Consider the following 19,813-nt stretch of genomic DNA (forward strand, 5'->3'; position numbering starts at 1 on the left):
TTCAAGAGGAGATTTTAATTTACTTCAACAATGAAGCTTGTCTTGGTTTGATTTAATGAGATTTCAATTCTTGGATCTGGATAATTAAACTTATTTGGCTACACTTGCTCAAGACACTGGATCAACTTTGTCAGCAATGCCGTTCACATATATTCTACCAAAGATGCATGGCTTTCCAACTTTCAGGATAAAGAGAAACAACGTAAGCATCAATGCAAACATCTTAATGTTTCAAAATGCCATCCATAAACCCCAGAAACAAGGTCACAGAAATAAAAACAACTCCTCCAACTTGGTTGATTCTTAATCAATCCTAAATCAAGCAAGGAATCAGAATCAGGCTTATTATCATGAGCATGTGTCATGAAATTTGTTAACTTAGCAGTAGTTCAATGCAATACATAATATAGAAGAAGAAGAAGAAAATAAAAGGAGATCTATTCATTAATTTTATATCCCTAATTTCCTTTTATCCTAATGTGATTTTCTAACTGGGAAAGGGGAACAAAGTTAGAATTAATTCATTTCCCTCAACAATACTTGAGAAAAGCAAAACATTGGGAGCAAAAACACAAGGTGACGCAAGAAAGAGAAATCAAAGGTGGCCCCAAGTCTTACACATTTCACAGAATAAACTAGTGCCATTGTGCCAGCTGACGTAAGGAACCAGGACTTTGGTGAAAGCTCAGAAGAGCAGCCAATTAAAGCTGCCAAATCATCCTCAGCTACTTCACCAATCACACTGCTTCTGTTGCAAGGACAGAAGTGAATACATTTGTTGATAACTGCAGAATTCACTTTAATTTGCTATTCCTCAAATATTGAAACTGTCCAGTAAGTGGGGAAGTGGGCAGCACCACCAATTACACATTACAGAATAAGTATATGGGTCCAGCAGGAAATATAGGTCAGATTTATCAGAGGGATGTTAGGTCTCCATAGTTAACTTACCAAAAATCAGGATTTGCATTTTCTAGAATTTAGAAGATTATACGGCATTTAGGAGGAGGAATTTCTTTAGCCAGAGGATCTGTGAAATTCATTGCCACAGACAACTGTGGCGGCCAAGTCATTGGGTATTTTTAAAGTGGTGATTGCTAGGTTCTTGCGTAGTACCGAGGTTACAGGGAAAAAGGCAGGAGAATTGGTTGAGAGGGGAAAATAAATCAGCCATGATTGAATGATGAAGCAGACTCAATGAGCTGCATGGCCACATTCGACTTCTATGTCTTACGATCCTATGAAATTAATGAAGGGGAAACTCTTTCCCCTGTTTAAATAATCTAGAACAAAGAGGCATTCCTAAAAATTAAAGCTTCACAGAAGGAAAGATAAGAATTACTTCTGTGTCCGAAGAGTTGGACAAGTTTGGGATTACCTTCCACAAAAGGTAATCTGATATTGAAGGATGGATAATCCCCATTAATGGCATTGCAGTACAGGAGACCACTGAGGATGAATGAGACACAGCATTCCAGCAGTAAGGGGTAGTGATACAGGGAAATTGATAATGCTCTTTGCAGTTTTTGAAAAGAGCCTGGTGTCAGGATTAAGGATATCCAGAGGGACCGATTACCCTGTTTTGAATTCTAATGATGTACAAAATGCTTCAAGGTGAAACTGACGAGCTGAATGAGTGGACAAGAATGTGGCAGATGGGACATAAATTGGAAAAATGTAATGTCATCCACTTTTTTTTTAAAACACACAAAACTGAAAATCAGAGAAGCTTTTTAAAAAGTTGAGAAATGGGCAATGTACATTTAGAAAAGGAAATATATGTGCTTTTACACAAGTCACTGAAAACTAAATGCTGATGCAGCAAATGGCAGGGGAGATAAATGTCAGCCTTTATTTTGGCAAGATTTGAAATCAAGTGCGGTATGTCTTACTGCTATTGTGCTGGTTCTTGTTTAACATGGAGTTTTTGTCTCCTTATCTAGGAAGGATACACTTGTTATAAAGGGAGTTCAACAAAGATTCACTACACTGATTCCAAGGATCGAAGGTTTGCTATACGAGGAGGAATCGACGAGACCAAGCCCACATTCACAAGAGTTTATAAGAATGAGAGATCAGCTTATGAAATTGTTAAAAAAAAAAATTGCAGGTTTAAAAGGATGGATGCATTAGGGTTAGAAGTCAGTCTCAGAATAAGATGCCACTTGTTTCGGACTTAACAGATATTGGTGAATCTTTGGAAGTTTCTATCCAAAAGAGCTGTCGAGTCATTAAATTTGTTTCAAAAGAGGGATGGATAAACGTCTAAATAAGAAAGAAATTGTGGATACAGGGGTGGGAAAGGAAAACGACGTTCAGGTAGAAGATCAGTTTCATTTTGATCAATGGCAGAATAAGCCTGAAGAACCAGGTGGCCAAATGCTGAAATGAGTGCCAACCAAAGAGGCTGCTTTGCCAAAAATTATGCCCTAAGAGCACAAGAAACAGGAGTAAAGCAGGCCACTGAGCCACTCAGTTTGCACCATTATTCAGTAGTATGGCTGAATCTGGCTTCCTACCTTTTCACCATAACCCTCGACTCTCCTGCAGTCAAACCACCATCTATATGAGACCTGAATGTCATTAATTTTTCTGCCTTCACAGTTCACTAGAGTACTCCAAACATAACAACCCAGAGAAGAAATCTTCCTCATCTCCACCCAATTCTGAAATTTTGCCCCAAGATCTGGAGTCCTCCGAGAGGGGAAATGTCTTTTTAGCATTTACCCATTGAACACACTCAGAATTTGTTTCTGTTAGATGACTCCTCACTTTTCCAAGTCACCATACCAATCTGTCTGCCCTTGGCCTTCTCCGTTGCTATGGAATGGCCAGATTCAAATTGGAATAACATCTATTGACCCAAAGGTTTGAAAATTTAATTTTCCAATTTCAGGTAACCCAACCATCACCCCCCTCCAGTGCTCTCCAAAAACACACACTCATTTCTCAGTTTAGTTTTCTTCTCCTTTTGTTCAGTTCTGCCTTCTCCCTCTCTATGTGCCTGGTTCAATTGGAACATCATCCCTTCTCCGTCTGGTTCCCCTATCATCTAACTGTTTCTATCACACACTCCTGCCCCTTGGCCATACTGGAAATCTTTACTCTTTCTTCTCAGACTGACGAAAGGTCTTGATTTGAAGCATCGAATTAAACTTATCACCTCCACAGATGTTACCTGGCCCTCTGAGTTCAAGGTTTTCTTTTGTTTTGTTCCAGACTCTACCCACCTGCAATATATTTGTCTTATTAATGTAACTAATCTAGTTAGGTTTCAGGTAACCCGTCTCATTTTTGGTCAATGAAAATGAAGGGGGGTGCCTTAACTCTCTCCAGCTGGCAATGGTCTTTGCTGAGAACTTATGTACAAGTCTTGCTGTGTGCAGCATTAATTCCTTGATCTGAAAAGCAGCTGACCACTGCAGTCATCAGTATCCATGCCTTTTCCTGAAGGTCAATAAAAAGCAGCTGAAGATAGTTGGGCTGAGGACAACGTTGAAGAACTCCAATGGTGCCAGAAATGGCTTATTTTTGAAAATTAGTCTGCACATATTCTTATGTGATTCCAGTTTGCCCGATTCCCACTTAAATCAATTTCATTAATATACCTTGATGCAACACTTTAAGGTTTGCTTTTTTGGTTCAGCAGCATTAAATCTTGTCTCATCTTCGGAATTCAGCTCTTTTTGAACACATTTGGTCTAAAGCAGCAATGTAAACTTGAGTCAAGAGGCCTTGGCAAAAGTCAAATCAAGCATTTTAAATGCTCATTAGTGTTTAGGCTGAGGTCAACAACACAGATGGCAACACTTTCCATCACTTTGTTGATGATTGAGAGAATGAAGTGACTGTAACTGGGCATATGTTGGTGACAACACAGACCAGGGCAACTTTCCACATTGGCTTCTAAGATGCTAGTGTAGGAATTGTATTCGAACAATTTAGCTGGTTACTGAGTACTTCAGTTCTTCAGCACTACAACTGGGACATTACTAATCCCAGTTTATTTGCTTTATTTAATGCTGTTGGCCATTTCTTTGTGCACAGCAGCTGCAATGAATTGGCTGAAGACCAGATTCCAGGTGGTGTATAACTTAGGATGATGTCACTTGTCACTTTAGGTGAATATTTTTGCAAATGCACCAAGCTTATTTTTGGCACTCATGAGCTGAGATGAGAATGCAAATGGTCTTATTTGCTAGATGTGGCAAGACTGAATAGCTTTGATCCTTACAAAGACCACCAATGACAAACCGTGTGGAAAATGCCTTGTTGGTGAGTTTCACGGATTTGGATAGTTAATTTAAAACACACCTTAACTAGTCTACATTTTAACCCAAATGATATCTTATAAAAAAATGAATTACCACCAATTTTATTCAGTTTAACAGAAGCCTAATTTACTTAACTGGTAAAGGATGTATCAAAAGCCAACAGATAGTTAAATTAACTTGAAGTCAACTGAAATTATAAAAGCAGTACTTACGTATCAAAGACATTAAGTAACCAGTTCAAGCACATGTCAACACAGAGTGGCACATTAACCAAATCCTTGTGATTTTGCTCCAAGCCATCATAAATGGTTGTTAAACAGTTGATCACCTCAGTCACATTTAGAAGCTGCTCATTTTGCACTAATTTATGTTGTTCAAAGATGCGATGTGCTGTACTCAATTCCAACAGATCCACTGCAAAGAGGAAATTGAACTGAATTTAACGATACAGTTTACATAGGTCATCTGAATAAAATTAACACATTTTTAAAATAGAAGAATACAGTGCCTTGGGAAAGTATAGTGGATTCCCATTAATTGGGCTATCAGTTAATCAATGCAGCTGGTTATTTGGGACAATTCTTAAAGAACGAAAACTAATTGAGAAAATTAGCTGAGATTCCCTTCATTTACTTGGGACACTAGGCCGCTTAATTGGGATGGGGAACAGTTACTAACAAGCATCAGTTCCATGCACCCGCGTGGCCAGAAGACACTACCCATGCATACAGCAAACAGTTTTTAAATAGTGTCAGTTGCATGTTTGTGTTCAAAAATCTGTGATTTTTCTCACTGATAGTTGGCGAGAAATATGAGGGGTGATTGATAAGTTCGTGGCCTCTAGGGCAGGCACTCTGTAAGCCGCATGGAGAGGATATTGATGGGCTCACAGAGTGCATCACTGGTTACATCAACTTCTGTGTGGACTGCAATGTTCCGACAAGAACTGTGCTTTGTTATTCAAATAACAAGCCATGGGTAACAAAGGACATTAAGGACATCCTGAACGCTAAAAAGAGGGCGTTTAGAGATGGAAATAGGGAGGAGCTGAGAGCAATACAGAGGGACCTGAAAGCCAGGATCAGGGAGGCTAAAGACAGGTATAGGAGGAAGCTTGAGTAGGAACTCCAGCAGAACAACATGAGAGAGGTCTGGAGTGGGATGAGGACCATCACTGGGTTCCAGCAAACCAGCAACAGAGGAGATGAAGGCAGTGTGGACAGGGCCAATGAACTTAACCAGTTCTTTAACAGATTTGACATTGTGGCCCCTGCCCATCCCCCACATGATTCATCTGTGTTCGGCCCCCAACCAACACATATTACACTCTCCCCTCCTACCCCTCCTCACAGTCCCCCACCCTGCTCTCATGACTATACCCCTTCCCCACATGAAACCACCACGGTGGGCTTCATAGCTGAACAGGTGAGAAGACAGCTGAAACATCTCAACCCAAGCAAGACTGCAGGACCAGATGGTGTCAGTACCAGGGTGCTCAAAGCCTGTGCCCTTCAGCTAAGTGGAGTACTTCGCCATGTCTTCAACCTGAGCCTGAGTCTCCGGAGGGTTCCTGTATTGTGGACGACGTCCTGCCTTGTCCCTGTGCCGAAGACGCCGCGCCCCAGTGGCCTCAATGACTACAGATCGGTAGCATTGACCTCCCACATCATGAAGACCCTGGAGAGACTTGATCTGGAGCCGCTCCAGCCTATGGTCAGGCCACACTAAGATCCCCTCCAGTTCGCCTACCAGCCCCAACTAGGAGTTGAGGATGCCATCGTCTACCTGCTGAACCGTGTCTACGCCCACCTGGACAAGCCAGCGAGCACTGTGAGGGTTATGTTCTTTGACTTCTCCAGTGCGTTCAACACCATCCGCCCTGCTCTGCTGGGGGAGAAGCTGACAGCGATGCAAGTGGATGCTTTCCTGGTGTCATGGATTCTTGATTACCTGACTGGCAGACCACAGTACATGTGCTTGCAACACTGTGTGTTCGACAGAGTGATCAGCAGCACTGGAGCTCCACAGGGGATGGTCTTGTCTCCCTTTCTCTTCACCATTTACACCTCGGACTTCAACTACTGCACAGAGTCTTGTTATCTTCAGAAGTTTTCTGATGACTCTGCCATAGTTGGATGCATCAGCAAGGGAGATGAGGCTGAGTACAAGGCTACGGTAGGAAACTTTGTCACATGGTGTGAGCAAAATTATCTGCAGCTTAATGTGAAAAAGACTAAAGAGCTGGTGGTAGACCTGAGGAGAGCTAAGGTACCGGTGACCCCTGTTTCCATCCAGAGGGTCAGTGTGGACATGGTGGAGGATTACAAATACCTGGGGATAGGAATTGACAATAAACTGGACTGGTCAAAGAACACTGAAGCTGTCTACAAGAAGGGTCAGAGCCATCTCTATTTCCTGAGGAAACTGAGGTCCTTTAAAATCTGTCGGACGATGCTGAGGATGTTCTAAGAGCCTGTGGTGGTCAGTGCGATCATGTTTGCTGTTGTGTGCTGGGACAGCAGGCTGAGGGTAGCAGACACCAACAGAATCAACAAACTCATTCGTAAGGCCAGTGATGTTGTGGGGATGGAACTGGATTCTCTGACGGTGGTGTCCGAAAAGAGGATGCTGTCCAAGTTGCATGCCATCTTGGACAATGTCTCCCACCCACTACATAATGGACTGGTTGGGCATAGGAATACATTCAGCCAGAGACTCATTCCACCTGTCATAGGAAGTCATTCCTGCCTGTGGCCATCAAACTTTACAACTCCTCTCTTGGAGAGTCAGACACCCTGAGCCCATAGGTTGGTCCTGGACTTATTTCCTGGCATAATTTACATATTACAATTTAATTATTTATGGTGTAACTGTAACGAAAACCAATTTCCCTCGGGATCAATAAAGTATGACTATGACCTCCAGAAAATGTCCACAGCAAGGGTGATTGATAAGTTCGTGACCTAAAGTAGAAGGAGATGAGTTATACAGTTCTCATTACACGCACATGCAGGTCAACTCTGAGTGATTATGCAGAAAGTTTGAAGTTAATAACTCATCTCCTTCTACCTTAGGCCAAGAACTTAACAATCACCCCTGATGAGTTATTAGCTTCAAACTTTCTGCATATTTACAGCACCTTATTTTATTTCAAGTTCCTAGCATCTAGCACTTTTTCTTCTCCAACCCAGAAAGGTATCTTTTGGAAAACAGTATTCACATCAATCTAATTTTCTTGTCACTGGTTGCTTACCTTCTTGGCCATTCTCCCCTAATTTCTCAGGAAACCATCAGTGTTTCACCATAAATAAATAAATAAAGGCATCCATTAGTCTGCGGGACCATGGATCTGCGCCTGGAAAGTCTTCACTCTCCAGGGCGCAGACCTGGGCAAAGTTGTATAGAAGACCAGCAGTTGCCCATGCTGCAAATCTCCCCTCTCCACGACACCTATGTTGTCCAAGGGGAGGGCATTAGGACCCATACAGCTTGGCACCAGTGTCGTCGCAGAGCAATGTGTGATTAAGTGCCTTGCTCAAGGACACAACGTGTTCCCTCGGCTGGGGCTCGAACTCACGACCTTCAGGTAGCTAGTCTAATGCCTTAACCACTTGGTCACATGCTTCACCATACCACACCAGAAAACTCTTCCAAAATGTTGCTGGTTTGGCCAAATGTTGATAATTCGAGTTCAAGATCCAAATACGTTACAAAACGGTACCTCAGTTTTTTTTTTCATTTAAATCTCTTGGATAAATAGCTCTTCAAAAACTACTCTAGCAAACTACTTTTAACCATAAATGAGATTGCATTCCAAAAAAAAAATCTGCTGGATTTTCAAATAAATATTTTAATATTCCTGCACCTTCTTGTGTTGCAAATTTTGCCGATAAGAACAGTGGATAAGAGATCCCAGACCCCATTAATACTCTGGAATCTATTTTAAGCCTGATGAGACACATGGGCAACAGGGTTAAGAAGAGGATGGTATGGCAGATGAATGTGTGGCTAAAGACTTGGCTCAGGAAACAAGGTTTCAGATTGATGAATAATTGCGGTCTCTTCTGGGGAAGGTATGACCAGTACAAAAAGGACAGGTTACACCCAAACTCAAGGGGGATCAATGTCCTTGCAGGCAGGTTTGCTAGAACTGTTGGGGAGGGTTTAAATTAGATTGGCAGGAGTATGGGAACCCGAAAAATAGGGCAGCAATTGATGTAAAGGTAGATGCATCAAGTAGGGAGACTGTGAGGAAGGATAGGCAGTGGATAGAGCATAAAGATGGGCTGAACGTGTCTATTTTAATGTGAGAAGTAACAGGAACAAAAGTGATAAACTTGTATGGATCACTACATGGAATTATGACATTATAGCCATTAGAAAGATTTCGGTTGTCACAGGGACAGGAATGGCTGCTGGATCTTCCAGGGTTTAGCTGTTTCAAAAGGGACAGGGACGTAAAAGAGGTGGGGAAGTGGCATCACAATAACGGAGGGTGCTGCAATAAGGAAAGATGCCATGAAGGGATTACCTACTGAGACAGTGTGGGTAGACATCAGAAACAGGGATGAAGCAATAACACTTCTGGGAGTATTCTATAGACTACCCCTCCCCCAATAACAACAGAGACACCGAGGAGATCATCGGTCTGCAGACTTTGGAAAGGTACAAAAAAAGCAGGGTTTTTGTCACAGCTGACTTCAACGCTCTTAATGCCGTTTGGCATTTCTTTAATGCAAAAGTTTAGACAAGTCAGAATTTGTTAGGCATGCCAAGGAAGGATTCTTGACACAATATGTAGGCATGCCAACTTGAGGAGAGGCTAAACTGGATCTAGAACTAGGCAATGAATACGGTCAGCTGGAAGATGTCTTGGTGGGTGAGCATTTTGAAGACAGTGACCACAACTCCTTGACCTTCAGTACAGCCTTGGACAGGGATAGGGACAGATAGGATGGAAAAGTATTTAATTGGGGTGGGCAGATTATCATACTATTAGGTAGGAACTTTGAAGTGTAAATTGGGAATAGATGAACTCAGAGAAATCTACAATGAAAACATGGAGGTTGTCTAGAGAGTACTTGCAAGGTGATTTTGGATAGGTTTGCCCCATTGAGACAGGGAAAGGACAGTCATGTGAAGGACCCATAGTTAACTAGAGAAATGGAACATCTAGTCAAGAGGAAGAAGGAAGCATACTTAAGGTTTAGGAAACAAAGATCAGACGGGGCTCTTGATAATTTCAGGGTAGCCAGGAAGGAACCTAAGATGAGACTCAGCACAGCTAGAAAGAGGCATGAGAAGGCCCTGTCAAGCAAGGCTAAGGAAAACCCTGAGGCAAATGTGAAGAACAGGAGAATAGGAGAACACTTAGGGTGAGACTAAGACTGCTCCGGGATAAGAACGAAAACATGTGTCTGGAGTCGGAGGTGGTACATGAGTATTCTTCGCTCGTATTCACCAGTGAGAGGGATCTTGATGCAAGAGAGACTGCATTAAACAGACTGACATGCTGGAACATGCCGATGTTGAGAATGAATGTGCTGGAACTTTTGAAAAACATTCAGATAGATAAGTCCCCAGGACTGGACAAGACACACCCAAGGTTACAACGGGACATTGATAGGATGCAGAGCAGGGCTGAGAAATTGCAGGTGGAGTTCAATCTGGAAAAATGTGAGTGATTCACTTTGGAAGGTGAACTGAATGTGGATCAATCCTAGCCTCTCTCTAGGTATACTTCTATTCTCCTGTTCTTTACATTTGCCTGTTTCTGACTTCTGGAGGCAGAGCGAAGTCAAGATGCTGCTGAACGGCGACACCTTTGCATGCATCTTCTATTTCTATCTTTTTTCAACTTTCAAGATTCTTTTGAAGACTGTGACCTGGAATTACACTCTAACTTTGGTTCTTTGTGGGGATGGGACCTGCTCTCAGGGCCTCACGACTGGCTGCTATTCGACATACCAAGGATGCGGCCTGGAAAGCAAGTATACCTTCAGGGTTCCAGATTTTCATGGCTCTGGAGACATGCTGATTCTAGGCTGGTACCCCTTGACTCAAGCCTCATGGGAGTATATGGAACATTGGGAGCAGCGGGTTAGCTGCATGGACAGTTGCACCTTTCTGGTGCCGACTCTCTGGGCACTAAGCTCAGAAAAAGCGACGCAACAGACTTTTAACATCGAAAATCAGCGAGTTGTTTATTATGTCATCCCTCTCACTGTGAAACAGACACACCTCTTCTTCCCTTATTACAGGGAGAGGGAGAGGGGGGGAAGAGAGAGAGAGAGAGAGAGAGAGAGAGAGAGAGAGGAGAGGGAGAGGGAGAGGGAGAGGGAGAGGGAGAGGGAGAGGGAGAGGGAGAGGGAGAGGGAGAGGGAGAGGGAGAGGGAGAGGGAGAGGGAGAGGGAGAGGGAGAGGGAGAGGGAGAGGGAGAGGGAGAGGGAGAGGGAGAGGGAGAGGGAGAGGGAGAGGGAGAGGGAGAGGGAGAGGGAGAGGGAGAGGGAGAGGGAGAGAGAGAGAGAGAGAGAGAGAGAGAGAGAGAGACTGTGATATGTCACATTACCGAGTGAATGAGTAGTCTCGAGGGCACTGCAAGTCTGTGTCTTTATTGATGCTTTACTGCATGCTTGTTGATGCTGTTTGCTGGTGGAGGTGGGGGGAGGGAGTTCATTGTCTTACTGCTGCTTATGCATGGGAGGGGGGAGCTGGGGGGGCGCTTTGGGGTTCTAACGTTTTAACTGTCATTCATTCTTTGGGGCCCTTTGCTGTTTTTGTGGATGTTTGCGAAGAAAAAGAATTTCAGGATGTATATTGTATACATTTCTGACATTAAACGTACCTATTGAAACCTACTGAAAGAATACAGTGTCAATGGCAGATTCTAAGCAGTGTGAAGGAACCGAGGGATCTTGGGAGTCCACACCCATAGATCCCTCAAAGCTGCCACACAAATTGATAAGGTGTTTAAGAAGGCGTATGGTGTGTTGGCCTTCAGTAGTCGGCAGATTGAGTTCAAGAGCCATGAGGTAATGTTGCAGCTCTATAAAACTGTGGTTGGGAGTATTGTGTTCAGTTCAGGTGATTTCATTATAGGAAGGATCTGGAAGCTTTAGAGAGATTGCAGAGGGGAGTTATCAGGATGCTGCATGGATTAGAGATCATGTCTTAAGAGGAAAGGTTCAGTCAGCTAGGGCTTTTCACTTTGCAGTGAAGGAGGATGACAGGCCACTTGACAAGAGGCATAGATAGTGTAAATATCCAACACCTTTCCCCAGCGTGGCAATGGATAATATGAGAGAGCACAATTTTAAGGTGATTGGACTCTGGGGGGTGATTTCAGGGATAGTTTTTTTTGTACACAGAGTGGTATGTTCATGGAATACACTACAAGAGGTAGTGGTATGTCGGAGCTGATTTAATGGGGACATTTAGAAGACTTAAAGAAGCACGTGGACAAAAGAAAAACAGAGGACTTTGTGGGAGGAAAGGGTTAGTCTGATCTTGGAGTAGGTTAAAAGGTTGACAACAACATTGTGGGTTGAAGGGCCTGTTCTGTGCTGCATTGTTCTATGTCCTACATTGTGTTCTATAGCCCCAGGGCTTTGCCTCAAACAGTCAAATTCAAGCTCCATCTTGCGCTACTTTATTCATAATAGAACTCTCAGTTAGCCCAACTAACTGCCAAAAGCATAGATTTAAATTAACATGTATTATATTCGTTTATCAGAGCTAATACAAATATCACACCAAGTCAGCTACCAGGAAAGAGCTATGCAATAGTTCATGCCTAAAATATTTCACATTTATTTAATAACTTATTTTGTCCAGAAATTTCTTCCTACTGAATATTCAGGAGACTGCTTAAAATAGAATCACGAACCCCACTACACACCCAACACCTTGGCAATTGTCTGAAACAGAGAGAAAATATGCAATTTTGATGTCATACTTGAAGGGATGAACAAAACTCTGCTACCCATGACACCCAAGCAGGGGTGGCGCTAAAGTGGTGCTCGCTGGTGCTATAGCCCCAGCAGAAATTACAATAGCACCACCGTAGCACCACCAAGAAATTAACTGAAATTTCACATACAAACTGCAGCTGCTTTGCTTTCTGTATAGTTTTGAATGCAGCGTGTTTCTCCAGTTGATCTAGTGAAACAGCGCCCCCAATTACCATAGCACCCACGCAGCAATAAAGTTATAAACTCTGTCAGATCCACTCCACACTTCTGCTTATTCATTCGTTGTCAATGTCTTGCCATTGCTGTCCTCAGATCAGTTAAGCTGATCTAAGATCACTTAAGGTGGTAATGTAACTCAGACGAGAGACTGATAGTATACAACCAGCCGCAGATCCATGGTCTTGTGAGACTAACGGATGCCACACACACACACATTGTGCTTTTTCAAACTAGCATGGGCCTGGCACGTGCATTGTTTTGGTCGGCATGAAAAATGAATCGATTTTTAGTGAGGAATCAGTGGTGTCTCAGTCTGAGCCTGCCTTAATTGAAAGTGACATGCAGAAAGAAGTAAGTGGGGATGAGGACGACAGCAGTTCACGAAGGAGTGTGAGGGCGAAGTACAGGAACAAGAAATGGAGTGGGATTCGGAAGAGAACGTGGATGAAGCTGCTCTTAGTGCTAGTGGGAATACTGTTAGCGAAGTTAGCCAGCAGCCTGAGGAAGGACCCCGTCGGCCAGCATTGAAAAAGTACCCTTCGCAACAGTTTGGCAATCAGCAAAGGAGTTTTATTCGTGGCTGGTTTGACTGACTGGAATATTCGATCACGAAAGATACTATGTTCTGCTTCGCATGCAGGCATTTCCTGTGTTGAGGACATGGGTTCCATTCTGAGTCTACCTTCACTGACACCAGTTACCACAACTGGCGGAAAGCTACAACAGCTTTCAAAACCCACCATGTAAGTGCAGCTCATAAGTTTGCTATGGAGGCATGGGCCGAATTCAGATTGAGAAAACAAGATGGTTAAAGATTGGGAAATATGCTTGACAAAGGACATGCAAAGATTGTTCAAGAAAATTGTGAGTATATGAGAACAGTGGTTGAGTAGTGAATGACACGGTGGAATTTCTAGCTCTAATGAAATCCTACCGCGATGCATTTATAGATTTATACAAACTAATCTGCATATCACTGACTCTATCTGTGACACTGCTTCATGCAAATGGAGTTTCTCTTGCCTCAGACACCTCAAAAACTACCTAAGGAATAGCAGTGGCGATGCTTGGAACAGCAACTTGCCCGTTGGCCATAAACAGCTGGAGGACCAAAGTACTTGACATCCAGAAAATCATTGATGCTTTCACCATCAATCACAACAACAGACCGATTGTGCTTCTCTGAAAACATCAATGGTGAGTGCAGTTGATTTTTTGAAAAATTTGATCCAAGACTAATGCTGATTATTATTACTATTATTATTATTTTGTGCTGGATACCCCGTAGTACTTGTTTCCTGCAAATCCCAAAATATTACCTTTACTGCTATTAAGCCTCCTGGTTTTGCTTAGACTTCCAAGTGGTGATTCTGTTGATTTTTGTTTTAAGTTCAGTAGCCAAATTAATTGAGGTATTGCATGGTCAGAGTACGATTTGCCCAACTCCTGGTAAAGCCTTGCATCTGTTGTTTGCCTTATTTGACTTTAATAACAGTGTATCTTTTGGCATTGTCTGTCTATGTAATGCGAATGGCAGTGGGCATTGTGGGTTAGTGTTGTGTTTTTCAGTTGAAAAGCACGCATTTGACGTTGAATTGGTGTGTGATTCATGTTGTGCACTGTGGTTCGGATGCTCTGTTGGTTTGTTTGTTTATGCTCTGTGTAGCGGGGGTTGTCTCCGATGCTGTTGACACTGTCACAGTTCACTTCTATATTGGAACTATCAATTGCTGTTGCTTGTGAATCAACAGAGGCATTTATAGTAGGCACATAATGCTTGAAATTGACTTTTGTACGCCATGCGTCTGGCCTTGCGAATACATATTACCATACATATTACCCTCAGCACCGTCACTGAATAATTCAGTCCCACTGTAGCACCAGCAAGAAAAAATCTCTGGCGCCGCCATTGCACCCAAGAAAGTACTGTGCTCAACTTAGTCCTCTGATGGTTGATTGCACTGATTGTTAGCGAGCAACAACTCAAGTTTCAAAAGTTTTATCCTCATTTTCAAAACCTTCCATGACTACCCCAATCCCTGTAAAAAGAATAAAAAATTAATGCCATTTTTCAGCATTATGCTTAAGTGACACAATGAATTCATCCTTGACCACAAAGCACTGCTGAAGTACCTCGGACAAGGGGCAGGCACGTGGTTGAATGTGAATAATCACAACTTGTTGACTGAATTGCTTCATGCTCATTTTCAAGAAAATGGCATCTTGAACCTAACTACTGCCATGCTTTAAAATTTTTTTTTTGCATTTTCCCAGTAAAATATACCTCTTTAAGTTAGGTCTTGCCAACGCAAGAACACAGCTTTATACTGAGAAGTGTTAATAGCTGCCAATTGAGCTCTCTTCCTATTGTCATTTCATCCAATTCAAACTTGCTTTACTTACCCTTATTTTGCTCTTTGTACTTGATTTAAAGCTCATTTTTTAATTCATGTATTCTGAGGTGATATTCATTTCCATTAAGCTCAACAATTTATAAAAAACAGTCTTTTAGTTACCCTGTCCACTCGAGTCCTTCTGTAATATTTCTCTTGTACTGCTACCAACGCACATTCAATTGGACAAAATTTGAACCGAAAATGCAAAATAACTCCAGCTAATTGCCCTGTTGCCGAAAATTCTGACCAATTCCAACAAGTTAAACAGGTAAAAATGCATGCAAAGAATCCTCAAATAAAGCTGGAGATTACAGGACAGGAGAATATGAAGGCAACTCACAACAGAGTGCTTTCTGCAGTCGGCGGATCTTCATAGCAGTTCGGTAAGCAGAAAACCGCACATTGTTCAAATCACCTGCATCAGAAAATATTGCTACTGTTAAGAGTGCTTAAGGACAAGCAAATCACTTCAATAAAACACACAACTGACTTAAGAAACGAAACGAGATGCTGAAGAATACAAAGCAAGTGAAAGAAAATGAAAGTAGCTCCATTCTTAATCTTTAAGATTCACAGCATGAGATGGATTTTATAAACAGAAGGGATAATAAATTGCATCATTCACTTTATATGGTTTGTTGGTGAATGGAAAATGGGTAGGGGTGGGGGAAGATAGCAAAACCATGGAAAAGATTATGGGTAGCAGCTACCACAGAGAAACAGGAGACAAACAAAAGAGGAGCTTAGGGATGGGGAGGGGAGGTTTGGGGTCAGGGCAGCAGACAGGGAAAAGGAGGTAAATCTAAGGCCCAGGACTGCAATTTCTTTATCAATGATTTTTTTAAAAAGAACCTGTATTTGTGCAGAACTTTTAAGTAGCAAGTTATCACAATATGCAGTATAATTATAAACTTCAAAATAACTAGACAGATCAAAAATACAAGTTTAAATGAACATCTTTAGAGGCAAAAAAAAACAGCAAAGAAAGGAATGGCTTTGGGCTATGGAGGCTGTAGGAACTGATCAACTAACCAAAAAGCCTGAAATTTAAGCAGCTATTTTCAAGCTCCTGGAGAGATGCTAACATATCTTATGCATTCCTTTCACCACCTTGTGCAAGTTGGAACTTAAGGGGCAACTCATTATGAATGTCTATTTCAATACATCATGAGCACTGATCTTCAAATCTACAGTCAGAATCCACTAATAATTATGCCATTCTTGTAGCCCTTTTTTTAGTTGCTTCAAAATATTGCTTCGTGCACAAGCCTACATTTTAAATAGATGTAAAATGCAAACGCTCCAACCTGATGTTTCTTTTTGCTACTCATTCTGTCACAATTTGTTACAGTACACAAACAGCATACCATGCCTGCACTGACAACGATGCCGATTTCAAACTGATCCCATCTGCCTGCACGTGGTCGACAGCCACCATCCCTGCAGGGTTCACCTACCTGTCTAAGTGCCTCTTAAATGTTGCCATTGTATCTGCTCCGCCACCTCCGTTGGCAGTGCATTCCAGGCAACCACTGCAGACTGAGTTGAAAACATAACTTCCTTTGTAAATCTTTAAGCTTTTCCCTTCCCAACTAAAGTCAATGCTCTCCAGTATTTGATATTTTCATCCAGGAAAACAATCTTTGCCTCACATTATTTTTTATATTTTATTGGTGCCCCTTAGCTGATGATGATCCAGAGATTTCAACTTCTCTGAATTTTTCCAACTTCTTACAGCTAGCACTCTATAATCCAAGGAACATCGTGGTGAATTTCTCCTCCATCCTTCCAGTCTTGTAGTGACCTGAAATGCACACAGAGGTGGCCTGACCAAAGTTTTACGCAGCTGCAACATGACTTATCAACTTATATACTCAGTGCTCCAAAGGATAAGGTATGCCGTACATCTTCACCACCCTTTTCACATTGCCACTTTCAGAGAACCATGGACATGCTTCCTAAGATCCCTCTGTATATCAAAGACTGTGAGTCTTGCAATTTACTGCACACTTTCCTCTTACATTTGACCTTTCAAAAGAGAAAACTTCACACTTCATATTAAACTCCATCTGTAATTCTCCACCCATATTTCCAACTGATCTGTATTCTTTGGCCACATTCCTCACTGTCCTAAACTTCATGAATAACTGAAGAATATTTACAGAGGGTCCACCTACCTAAGGAAAGGAAGAGTTCTGTCATTTTTGGGTGATCCCAACAGGTACTCTGAGTCTGGTGGCTAGAAAGAAAATACAGAGATCAACTCCAAATCCAAAGCAAGCTCCACAAAATTTCTTGCATAGTTCTTTTTTTTTATAATCCAAATAACATAATTAAACTTGAATTGTAAGAATGAGATCTATAAGCCTTTTTGTTCACCATCTTCTTGCTGTTCAATTGGAGGAAATTCTGCGCAGGCATAATTTGAAGCCATCTGACAACTTAGAGACAATGATGGATCTCGTCACTGCACACCAAAAGTACTGATGTTATTAATGATTACCTTGATTCAAAATGCAGCTAAAAATTTGACGATGTACTTAACAATGACCTGCATTTTCTACAAATTATTGTCGAACTGCAGCTATCTGTATTTGCTCAAGACTAAGTATGTATCATTATTATTTTGTAATTTTTTTTCTGAACAAACAATTGGGCACATTTACCAATGTATATCCTATACATCAATAACGAGACATAAGTAATGGCTGGAAAGGGCTCCTTACACAGGATGTTCCAAATCCACGACCTCTCCCAGCTAGAAGAACATATGCATCAAAAGCTCAGGAACATGACCACCTGGAAGATGCCCTGCAAGCCACTAAAATAGAATATGTTGTTGTTCTTCACCATTCCCAGGTCAAAATTGTAAACAGCATTGTGGATACACCCATAACATGAGAACTTCAATAGTTCAGGAAAGCAGCACACAACCACCTGCTCAAGAATGACAATGGATGGGCCAATCCTATGCAACCACATCCCATATACAGAGTTTTGCACTTACATTGGTCCAAATAATTTATGTTCCAATACATACTTCTGGCATATGAGGATCATTGAGAAACTTTTGTATTCATCTCCCAATCTGCAATAAAGGGCTGGAACACGCTGTTGACGAGCCAGCAACTTTGCAGGAAAACCCTTGCCAGCTGCAGCATGAGGCCCATGCATCCAGACTTCTGCAATTCTGAGCTGTAGTGTTGATCAATGGAACTCACTGGAGTTAGAAGTGTTACATCTCATTGTCTCTGGACATCACTGATTCCTGGAGCATTCCTAAATTTGCTGAGCTACGTGGTCAAATACCCTTCCCACCTGTCCCCTCACCTTTATGCCAGCTATGGCTGACACATCTATTTTCAAAAACGCTTGGTGTGGACACCTATTGTTTTTAAGTGAAACCGGCGTTTTTAAAATTATCTGGTCTAGTGTGGACATAGCCTCAGTGAAATGGCAGTGTTAGAGGTCTAGGGAGCGTTATTTGAGGCCTAATGCCCATGTGAAAGGGATTGACAATATCTGCTTGAGAAGGACTAGTGAAAATTGGAATTCACAGTAATGCAGAGTGCTGCAGAGAGTAGTGGACTTTGCCCAAGACACCACTGGCAGTATCTAATGTGGCGCTGTCTCCAAAAGGCAACATCTATCAACAAAGATCCCCAGCCTTCGGACCATGTCATTTTTTCACAGCTACCACTAGGTAGGAGATGCAGAAACCTGAAGTCCCACAGCACTAGGTTCAAGGACAGCTGCTTCCCTTCAGCCATTCTTTCTTCCAATGACCTGCACAACCCTAATACTATCTCAGTATAGCAACATGATGACCACTTTAATCACACCTCACTTCAACACTTTTTATTCTAATTATGTTATTTTTTGTATCATTTTGCATAAATGTTTGATATATGATTTTCTTGATCATTTTATGTCTCTAATCTTGTGACACTACTGCAAATAAATCTTTCATTGCACGTGTGCATACATGTACTTGTACATGTGACAATAACCGCGAATTTTACAAAAATGAAATACAATAGGTTGAATGGCCACACGTTGCTATGTACAAGATCCTGATGAATCCAGAGTAAATATTATCTGGATTATTTGGCATGCCATATCAAAACAACTCTTTTTCTTTAAAACTTTATTACAAGTCTAACCACAAAGGTTTTAGGGGCAGCAAGGTGGCAGGGGCAGCCAGTGAAGCTGAGGTATAAGATATTGGAACTGAGCAATCCAGAAGGCAGAAAACAGTACTGCAAATTTGCATGCCTGGTTCTTCCCTGTGAAAATGTGGGCAGTGAATATTCAGCAGACAAAAAAAAAATTTATCCTGCAATTGTTGATGTCATAATATTTCAATTTCACTTACCTGTCTCCCCACCCATGAACTTCACTTGCAACTCCTACCTACGGCAATCACTCCTACCCATACCATGTGAAAATCCCAGCCATCCATTGAGGCAGTTGATTATAACACAGAGAAAACTTACTTGATGTAGTATGGCACTTTATTGTTGTGTGATACAGCTCTCTGCCATGGTAACTGAACAGATGCTAGAGAAATAAAAAGAATGGATTAGAACTCAACTGTGACAAAAATATGTGAAATGCACTTGCATAGCTCACAATCCATTAAACATAAAGCTTTGAAAAACATTAAACCCCATTTTTTGGTGACAACGCATACAGTTCATTATGCAAATGCGCAGTAAATGTCTTCCATGGCTTTTCAAATAAGTGCATTAAAGCTCTGAATACGGTCTACCTGCAGCATTATTATATTTAAAACATATTAGGTTTCTATACATCTGACTTACTGGAGAGGAAATGTTGTGATGATGGACCAAAGTCCCGGTATGCTTCTTGCAACTGCTTGATTCGATCCTCAACAGCAACCTGGAATGATAAACAGAGCCACTGAGACTCACACTGACAAAAGATTTATCAC

General features: G+C 41.8%; 1 protein-coding gene across 10 annotated transcripts in view; it reads right to left on the reverse strand.

Moving 5' to 3' along the window:
* LOC134350601 (utrophin-like) overlaps nt 1-19,813 on the reverse strand; it is a 537,041-nt gene that overhangs the window by 112,284 nt on the left and 404,944 nt on the right. For all 10 annotated transcript variants that reach the window (XM_063056033.1, XM_063056035.1, XM_063056034.1 and 7 more), the window contains 5 exons: nt 19,683-19,761; nt 19,356-19,419; nt 17,037-17,098; nt 15,200-15,274; nt 4,487-4,688 (listed from right to left, as the gene is read on the reverse strand). In XM_063056033.1, coding sequence (XP_062912103.1) covers nt 4,487-4,688; nt 15,200-15,274; nt 17,037-17,098; nt 19,356-19,419; nt 19,683-19,761 — 482 coding nt within the window. The remainder of the gene's footprint in view (nt 1-4,486; nt 4,689-15,199; nt 15,275-17,036; nt 17,099-19,355; nt 19,420-19,682; nt 19,762-19,813) is intronic.

The sequence above is a fragment of the Mobula hypostoma genome, chromosome 8 (genome assembly GCF_963921235.1).
Source record: "Mobula hypostoma chromosome 8, sMobHyp1.1, whole genome shotgun sequence".
In the NCBI taxonomy this organism is placed as follows: Eukaryota; Metazoa; Chordata; class Chondrichthyes; order Myliobatiformes; family Myliobatidae; genus Mobula; species Mobula hypostoma.